Source organism: Vigna angularis, chromosome 10 (assembly GCF_016808095.1).
Source record: "Vigna angularis cultivar LongXiaoDou No.4 chromosome 10, ASM1680809v1, whole genome shotgun sequence".
In the NCBI taxonomy this organism is placed as follows: Eukaryota; Viridiplantae; Streptophyta; class Magnoliopsida; order Fabales; family Fabaceae; genus Vigna; species Vigna angularis.
In genome coordinates, this window is record NC_068979.1 from 27,992,359 (window position 1) to 28,001,579 (window position 9,221).

General features: G+C 30.0%; 1 protein-coding gene and 1 non-coding gene across 2 annotated transcripts; both read right to left on the reverse strand.

Annotated features, from left to right (window-relative positions):
- Positions 1-928: 928 nt before the first annotated feature.
- On the reverse strand, positions 929-1,000 carry TRNAG-UCC (transfer RNA glycine (anticodon UCC)). The gene has a single exon. It is a non-coding gene; the product is annotated as a tRNA-Gly (tRNA).
- Positions 1,001-1,634: 634 nt separating this feature from the next.
- Positions 1,635-6,147, reverse strand: LOC108335551 (endonuclease 2-like). Its single transcript, XM_052870116.1, has 9 exons — positions 6,029-6,147; positions 5,744-5,918; positions 3,781-3,888; positions 3,653-3,708; positions 3,438-3,521; positions 3,132-3,224; positions 2,457-2,524; positions 2,020-2,093; positions 1,635-1,927 (listed from the first exon to the last, which is right to left on the reverse strand). Exons 1-9 carry the CDS (start codon positions 6,137-6,139, stop codon positions 1,812-1,814), a joined length of 885 nt encoding a protein of 294 aa, XP_052726076.1. The 5' UTR covers positions 6,140-6,147; the 3' UTR covers positions 1,635-1,811.
- Between the last annotated feature and the right edge of the window lie 3,074 nt (positions 6,148-9,221).

Here is a 9,221-nt window from a genome sequence, read left to right on the forward strand (position 1 = left end):
GTAAATTTGCAAATCTTCTTTTCTTAAGTTCTCACTTAGGATATGTCTTCTACTAGACTTCTTTATCATTTCTCCTTTAAGGTTGACCCAATCTCCTTAGAAGAACTACACTAGAGCATACCATTCAAAGCACCATCTTCATCTCTTCATCAAATTTGCTTCCGCTACTGCATCTCTTCCATGAAGTTCATCACTTTTGAAGGAGCTCTCTTAACCTTCATGGAGATCATCATTTATTGAAGGAGCTTCCTTCATCAATTCTCCATCATTTATCATCTACATCTTTAAACATCATCAAAATATCTTAATAAGCATTTGAATCTTTGAAGCTCTTCCTCACTATCAATAATTTCTTTACCTTTTGTTTTTTTATTTTTTAGGATACGATAGATTTTTTTCATAACAATATAATAACTATTTTATCTCGTGGTAAATAGAAAAAAAAACAAATAAAAACACTTATAAAGACTACAAATTTTCTAAGTTATATAAAATTATAAGAAAAATTTTAGTGCAATCTATGAGTTTCTAAATATTATGTGAAATAAGGTAACCTTTTTAAATCTTGAACTATTTAATTTTAGTGAACTTTTGACTTAAAATGTTGCTACTTTTTCTGGTAACTAAAAGTGTAGAACACCTATGGAAAAGTTCGAGCCCAGTGAACACTTTGTCAACACTTTCCTAATACAAAAATGTTAAACAATTTTATTTTACGGTCACTTTTCTTGATAAGACTAAGAGTCATTTAAACTAAATAATAAAAGGTTTCAAAACAACACTGCAACTCTTAAACGTATAATCTTAGGAACTCAATTCACAAACTCAAAAAGTAAATAAAAAATTATCTACAACTAAATTACACGAATCTAAAAGAAAAAAATGGAACGAAGATATATGACTCCAAACAAAGGAAAGAAAAACTGCTTGCGTTTGCCGGGAGTCGAACCCGGGTCTATTGCTTGGAAGGCAATTATCCTAACCGTTGGACTACAAACGCTTGATGCTTTCAATATACATAATGATACTATTTATTTTCAGCACAAAGTCAAAGCTAAAATACATGATGGTATTATATATATACACTAGGTCATCTAAATTTACACTATGATTATTAATTATATAGGAAACTCCACTTTAGTCAGTTACTCAACTTAAGGAAATAGCAATGAAAAATACACCATAGATTTCAAACCTTCACTTGAATCACTTTGTTTCCTTTATTTTAAGTGTTGGCACTTTTTTAATAACTTTTAAAGTAAAAACAATAATGAAGAAAAAAAAATAATTGTTGTTTTCCAATTCCTACTGTATCAATAAAAATTAATTGTTGTTTTCCAATAACTGTATATCGCAAATCATGGACAAGTGTCTAGATACACTTTCCAATAAAAAAGTTCAATCGAAAATTTACAAACCAAAACTAGTAGAACTAATGGTGGATTTGTTTAAAAATATCTTAGGATGTCAAAATTTTATTTAAAGTATTTATAAATTTGAAGAGATTAAATATATTATAATTAAAAAATATTTTTATTTGTATATTAACTGCCGCCACTGATTAAAACATAAGTTCTTGATAAATAATATGTATATATATATTTTCGCACCAATCACATTTTAGTGGTTTAATATATAATAACGAAACACATTCCAATTTAATAGATGAAGCCTTTATAACTTGAAGTTTCCTAGACTTCATTTTGTCCAATGTTACATAAACCAGTAAACTCAACGATCACAAAGACTAGTGCACTTAAAATTAAGCTCAGGAATTAGACGGCACTTTATTAACCTAATTGTCGACGCAACTACATCGACGACGAAAGCTTTGTGTCAAAAACACGATTAAGAATAGCAGCCAAACGAACTCCTGCTTGAGCTAACCGCAAATTCACTATTTGTGAACGTGACAGGAAGTAGTCATCTGCACAGTATATTTTCAGAGACTAATCAGAAAATGTTAAAGAAATTTCCATTTTCTCTTAGCCATATATCAGAGTTCTGAAACCTCCTTACCACTTAGCACTGAACCTTCCGTCGCATCTTTATATGCCCATTTACAAGCATCTATGCTACTTTCAGATGCATATCTATAACAAAATTTCAACCATAAGACTTGTGTTATATTACTACTGAAAGCTTTTTTATCCTATTATTTATTTATTTGCTTAAATAAATTGTAATTCATCAATATATTACTTATTTTTATATGTTGAGTATTTCATAATTTTCTTTCTAATTGAGTACATAATAATAATAATCAGATATGTGATGGGTGTCTTAATTTTCTACAACAATTATCATATTTGACTTAATACCTCTTTTTGTCTTAATATTTGTAGTAATTAAGACAAAAATATCAGGAGTGTTTGAAAAGAATGTTGTGCATTATTCGTAAAATAATATTTTAGTTTGGAGATATGATATTAATAAATGATAATAGTGGGACATACTGAGCTGGGCATGGAAGGTCATTGTCACCGCAGTGTTCCCACTCTTCTACTTCGTTGGCCCATACTTTCTGTTAATTACGAAAAAGATAAACAAAAAGTAAGAGAATATCAAATAGTAAATATATATATTATTTATTTATTTAAGTTTCATTTCATAGTGTCTCCCACCTAAGAATTATAGTCGAGTCACGCATAAGGGTGACAAATCTATCATCACGATATTTAACAAATAATTTGATTTTTTTTTTAAATTTTCATACATGACATAAAAAGTTTCAATAAGGCATTTGAGTACAAAAGTTATTTTGGATGCCATTACTAAATGTCTCAATTTTATAAGACTCAAAATGAATAGTTAGTCAAACAACAACTTTGGCTAGATTGTATAGAACTTTTAGAAAAGAAAAATAAAATAAAAAATACAATAATTTCTTTTATAAATTAAAATTAACTTATACATAAGTTAAAAAAAATAAAAACTTAAAAGAGTTATTTTAGACGGTTTTTGTAAATTAATTTACATATAAACTAACTAATGTTAACATTTTGGATAAAGTTCATCTTACTTTTTCCCTTCTTACTTTTTATCTTTTACTAGTTTATGCGCTCACAAATTCTTGATCAATCCATACTTTTTGTTTATTTTGAAACTATATAAAAGAAATTATACAATACCGTAATATTCTGTTGAATTGCGTCGACGAACTCGCCCATGTCTGAGTCATAAAATTTGTCAACTTCTGTTTGAAGTATGGTTTGATCCCAAACCTATATGTTCATAATGAACCATATTATATATAAACCAATACAAATATAATAGATGGTTAATCTGCTGATAAATAATAATAATAATAATAATAATAATAATAATAATAATAATAATAATAGGTTGTTAAATATGATGTGTTTCACCATAAAAAATGACATAATTAGAAATATATATTAGTTGTATAAATCTATATAACTAATAAATGAACTTACATGATGAAGATTTTGCTTCCTTGTGTACCATTTAACATTAATTGAATTGCCTCCACTATCGGAGAGAAAACCACAATGTAGAGGCTGCAGGAATGCAAACAAAGCCATTACATATATAATGTTTTTTTTAAGACTATAAAAAAATAAGAAAAAATATTGAAGAATTACTTAAAATAAAAAGAAAAATGAGGCTTTTTGTAGATATAAATATATACCTGGTGGATATCTCCGACAAAATGTGAAAGGAAGAAAAGAGCTTGTGTGAGGTTATCTGATATATTGATAAATGTGTGAGTAAACAGAAAATGAAGGAGATTATCATTGGTGTGAAAGTAGGGTTTACATTTGGATTTTGTTTCACTGCCATATTCGAGAAGTTGCGTTGTGTAATTGTTAATGGCAGCCACAACACATCGTCCTTTAATTCCTTTCTTGTAATCTATACAATCCCCTAAATGTTCAACAACAAGTTAGTACTAATACAACACAATTATTACTTTAATTCACTTTCATTAAATGAAATAGTTGTCAATTATTACTTTAATTATATCTTATTAACTTTTCATTCATATATATCTGTAGGGATTTTGTATGTACCTAACATAAATATCTATACAGTAATAAGATATTGTCTGCTTTGGGCTAAATCCTCACGGATTTTCTTTTAGTATTACTTCAAAAAGTCTCTCATCAATAGAGGTATCTTATGTATATAAATTCATGTTCATCTTTTATTTTATTCGATATAAAACTTTATTTGTACTCAATAATACCTCTAGTTAAATGAAATAATTGTCAATTTTTCTTTATGTTGTCATCAACCAATAATTGAAACTATATATATCAAATAAAAGTAGTTTAAAATAAATATAAATTAATAATTAATATTTTACAATATCATCACGTGACAAATATTTAATAGGGCGTGCAGTACTGTAAGTTCACATGCACTGACACTTCTTGGATCAATATTCTCGTCGTGACTCCTGTACAATTTATTCTAAACGTGCGCTTATTCGATTTTTTTTTATACATTTAAATATCAGATAAAAAAATTAAAATATGTGGATACATCCTACTTAGGATAATAAATTTAAAATTAAACTTTGCTAATCTTTTCATCGAAATAGATTAACATAATATTAAATTTAAACTTTAAATTTAAACCTCATATAAAAAATACAATTTGTTTATAAAATTTATTTTCTATTAAAAATTAAATAAAATGTTATTAAAATATAAATATTATGCTACTTATATTTTAACAAATTTTTATTGAATTTTGCAGTAAGATAGAAGCTACAAATACATTATTAAGAAGATATGATGGAACAAATATGACCTACCAAGGGTTAGATAGATGAAAACGTGATGGAATAGCTGTTTTTTCTTTTTCAAAATTTGGTACATGTCTCAGTAGTTATTACAGATTCTTTACAATATGTGTCTGTTGAATTATTGCTCACTAGTTTGTCGGGTAGTATTTTGAGGTTTTACATCGTACTAACACACTTTTGGATTTTTTTTAATAAATTTCCCATCTTATTTAAGGCTTAATATTAAATTTCCACATGAAGCATTTTATATTTAATATCGAATTGTTTGAAAGGGTCACATAGAGTTGAGAAAGAAACGAAACATAAAAACATATATAAATATTTTAAGGATTCAATTCACCTAATTTTGAAAAAACATATATAAATTTAACATTGGATCAATAAAATAAATAGATAACCAATTAAAAATGTAAAGACAATATTTACGATCCTATAAATTTCTTCAACTAGATCAAACTCATTATTTTACTCTCTTTTTTTTAATAATTATAAAAGCCTTTCATAAAACAATATCTTTCAAAAACAAGTTGCATATAATGTAAATGTAAAATAACTAAGTCTGTTTGATATGATAGTTACACAATTCTTTGTGGAATATATTTATCTAAATCTTCGTCAAAGATACATGAATTATTGAATTATAGTGTAGTAGTCTAAACTGATATTAACTAAACAGATACAATAATAACAAAATATATAGTTCAAATAATATTTCTTTTAACCTTAAACTTTAAATAGTAAATTTATACATTTTTTATTCTTTTTATTTTTACTCTATATAATATGTTTACATTTTCTATGGTTAACATCAAATATGATTCTTAAAAATATATGTATAATCAACTATATATATTTATTTTTTAACCCTCAACTGTACAAATTCTACATGCATTATGTCCTGAAAGCAATAAAATATAAAAATGAATGACAACTAAGACTGAAAGAAGAATGAGAAAGTGTGGAACTTACTGCTGTTATTGTAACTGCAAACGGCATCAGGAGTATTTGCATAGTGCAAAGCAGAGGACCAGGGATAGATATGATGAACATGATCTGCCCACGAGCACTTACTCGATAACTCCTTTTCTGCAGATTTTAGCAGCAGCTTTTGCACAGCCTCTGCAGCAGTTTTGCTCAGACGAGCCTGTTCATAAGAAAGCCCACAAAAGGGAAAGGAGAAGAAGAAAACGGGTTACTCCGGTTCAGTTCTGACGAATATTGTCAGAAAGAGAAGAGAAGAAGGTAGCAAGTGACCTGTGCGATCTTGCAAACAATGACATGGCCATCGTCTCCCCAGCCATGCGTATTCGGAAGCAAAAGCGTGAGTGAAAGTAATGCAACAAGCTGAATTGAAAAGTGACTCATGCTGCTCTACTTCGACAAAGCATGCATATAGTGGCCATGTTATATAGAGAGCTGCCACCCCCCCGAGGAGAGATATTTTTGGAAAATACTAGAACCATGTAAATATTGAAAATTAGTTATTTATTAATAGTAGATCATGTTGTTGCTAAAGGAGTAGTCACCAAAGTCTTACCTTGGAGATTCTAAAAAAAGGAAAAGTAATAAGATATTATTAAAAGAAGAAGAAATAATATAAATATCATTATCACAATTTAATAAGTTTCTTAGTTGTATAACATGTTTTCTCGAGTGATATTTATCAAAGAGAGAACAGTAGTATTATAAAAATAAATAGTTGTTTTGTGGAGTTACCGTTATACAGTGAACATGAGATTTGGGTAGTTTGTGTCATTAGAAAGTTTGAAATTTTACAAGAAAAATTGCACTATGAAGGGTTTACAATTTTGGTACACAAAAAATGACATAGTTGCAGTTTTGTCCACACAAAATTTACACCAAAGTTACACCAAAGTTCTTACATTGAGTAATTTCAAGAAAAGAGCACTAGATAAGTATTATAAAAATAAAGAGTTATTTTTGGAGATGTCAGCACAACTTGGGTGTATGTAGGGCTTAGTTGTGTGTCATTAGAAGGTTTTTAATTTTTGTGAGAAAAATTACATCATGAATGATTTGCAATTTTCCATAAAATATTACACAATGCTTTGCATTTCTATTCCACAAAATTTTGCACATGTTAGGTTTATTCTTTTTTTCATAAAAAATAAGAAAAGAAATCAAAATTTCACTACTTAGGACTTAAAAAATAAATATGCTAAAAGTAAACTAAAATTAAGGGCTACACAAAAATACTAAGAGAAACCATACTGAAACTATCGATTCAAGTTTTAAATGGCTAAGTGTAACCAAAAATTGACTCAAACTGATTTCTAAGAAAGGTTAAAAAATTCACCACCTAAAACTATGATACTCTACTGTATTACTCCAAAATACATAAAATTGCACCGAACTATCCTTGAAGAAAATAAAGCAACGGTCCTAACAAGTTTAAAAAGGTTAAATCTAACTAAGAAACAACTCAAGTTACCAAATCTACCTAAAACTTAGATTGTAATGACCTAAAACTAGTAACTAAAATAAACTAAAAGTGCTGAAACAAATAACTGTACAAGACTACTATTTGGAACTCTAGAAGGGAGTAAATCAATTGTCCTAACAAGTTTAAAATAGTAAAATCTAAATAAAAAAAACAACTGAACTTATCAAATTTACCAAAGCTTCCAAATATGACTACCTAAGACCTAAAGCTAGTAACCAAGGTTATCAAATTTGAGAGTTTACGTAAAATCGTAAGAGTCGAGTAAACTTGTAAGAGTTTATTTCAGATGAAAAACAATTATATAAATAATATCTTAATTCAAATAAGTCTACAAAATTATATAACTTTAAATAAATAAAATTTATAGTTATATTGTTCATAAAAATAAATATTATAAAACATAAATACATGAATTATTGTAATTAATTTTGATGCATTTCATTAAATATATCATTTTCAAACTCGTAGAATCGCTCCAAACTCGTGATTTTACACGATCCTATCGATTTCACAGTTGATTCTATCGAGTTTACGCAGAAAATGAGTTTATTTCCGAATTTACGAGTTAACTCGAGAGTTTGATAACCATGCTAGTAACTAAAAATGGTTAAAGGTGTTAAAGCTAAGAACTTAAATATATGACTACCCAGAATTGCACTAGACTACTGATTGGAACTGTAAAGTAATCTATCTAACAGTAAAGTAACTGTTAAATATAGTGAAAATTATATATGGGATTAATCTCCCTTGTGTTAAACACACATAGGTTCTCTATTTATAATAGAATAGAAATAAGAAATAATAACAAACTAACTGAAAGATAAAAGAAGAAATATGGGTTAAGCCCAAAATACAAATAAGAAATAATAACAAACTAACTGAAAGATAAAAGATAAAGATAAAAGATATAATATTTCTAACACTCCCCCTCAAGCTGGAGCATACAAATTGTATGAACCAAGCTTGAAATAATTGAACTTGATTTTGAACTAGATGATTTGTCTTCAAGAGTGTGAGGCAAGCAGAGATGGGTTATCACATCTCAATGAACAAACAGCAGCTTGTGAAACTTTCAACTTCAAAAGTGGATGAAGGAGAGCAGCGGAGAACGAGGCAATAAACACTTCAACTTCAGAAGTGGATGAAGGAGAGCAGCGGAGAAGGAGGCAATAAACGCAGCAGATCTGTGCGGCAGATACAATAAGAAAGGAAGAACAAGGCAAGAACAGCAATACAGAGGCGAAACCCTCTACTACAGAGGCGAAACCCTCTACTACAGAGGCGAAACCCTCTACTACAGAGGCGAAACCCTCTACTACAGAGGCGAAACCCTCTACTACAGAGGCGAAACCCTCTACTACAGAGGCGAAACCCTCTACTACAGAGGCGAAACCCTCTACTACAGAGGCGAAACCCTCTACTACAGAGGCGAAACCCTCTACTACAAAGGCGAAACCCTCTACTACAGAGGCGAAACACAAAAAAACGCAAAAAGAAGAAGGAGGTCCGAAGATGCGGAAGCATGCGGCGAGAAGAAGACAGACGTCTATGGCAGCAATGGCTGCTCTGGAAGGTCTGAACAGAGAGAGGGAGGTTCGATGAGACGACTAGGTTTGATACCTACGCTGAGAAGGCGGAGCGTGATGAACACGCGTTCAAGATCTATTTTCGAAGAGTGGAGGCGCGTGACAGCGCATGCAAACGAGACAAAGACGACGATCGCCAGGGTTAGGTCGCGCTTGAAGAGACGGTCCAGATCCACTGGTCACCAGTCGGAACTGTGACGGTGGCCGACGAGAAGGCAGCTGGTTCAGAGGAGGCAGTGGTTCCAAAGAGACTTGTCTCTTTGATTCTGGGTGCTGAGATTTAAGAAGAAGAGAAAATGAATCTTATAAAATTTTTAGGGGCTGCCGGCAGCCATGACGGCCGGCCGCCGGCAGACAGCAAAAAGCACCGGAAGATATCAGAAAACCTGCTCTGATA

What these genes read in the sequence shown, in the direction of transcription:
- LOC108335551 (XM_052870116.1), bottom strand. Translation starts at nt 6,139, where the DNA reads ATGAGTCACTTTTCAATTCAGCTTGTTGCATTACTTTCACTCACGCTT. An exon ending in CAATTCAACAGAATATTACG is followed by an intron (nt 2,525 to 3,131) that starts GTATTGTATAAT and finishes CGTAATTAACAG; the next exon opens with AAAGTATGGGCCAACGAAGT. An exon ending in GACCTTCCATGCCCAGCTCA is followed by an intron (nt 2,094 to 2,456) that starts GTATGTCCCACT and finishes ATTTTGTTATAG; the next exon opens with ATATGCATCTGAAAGTAGCA.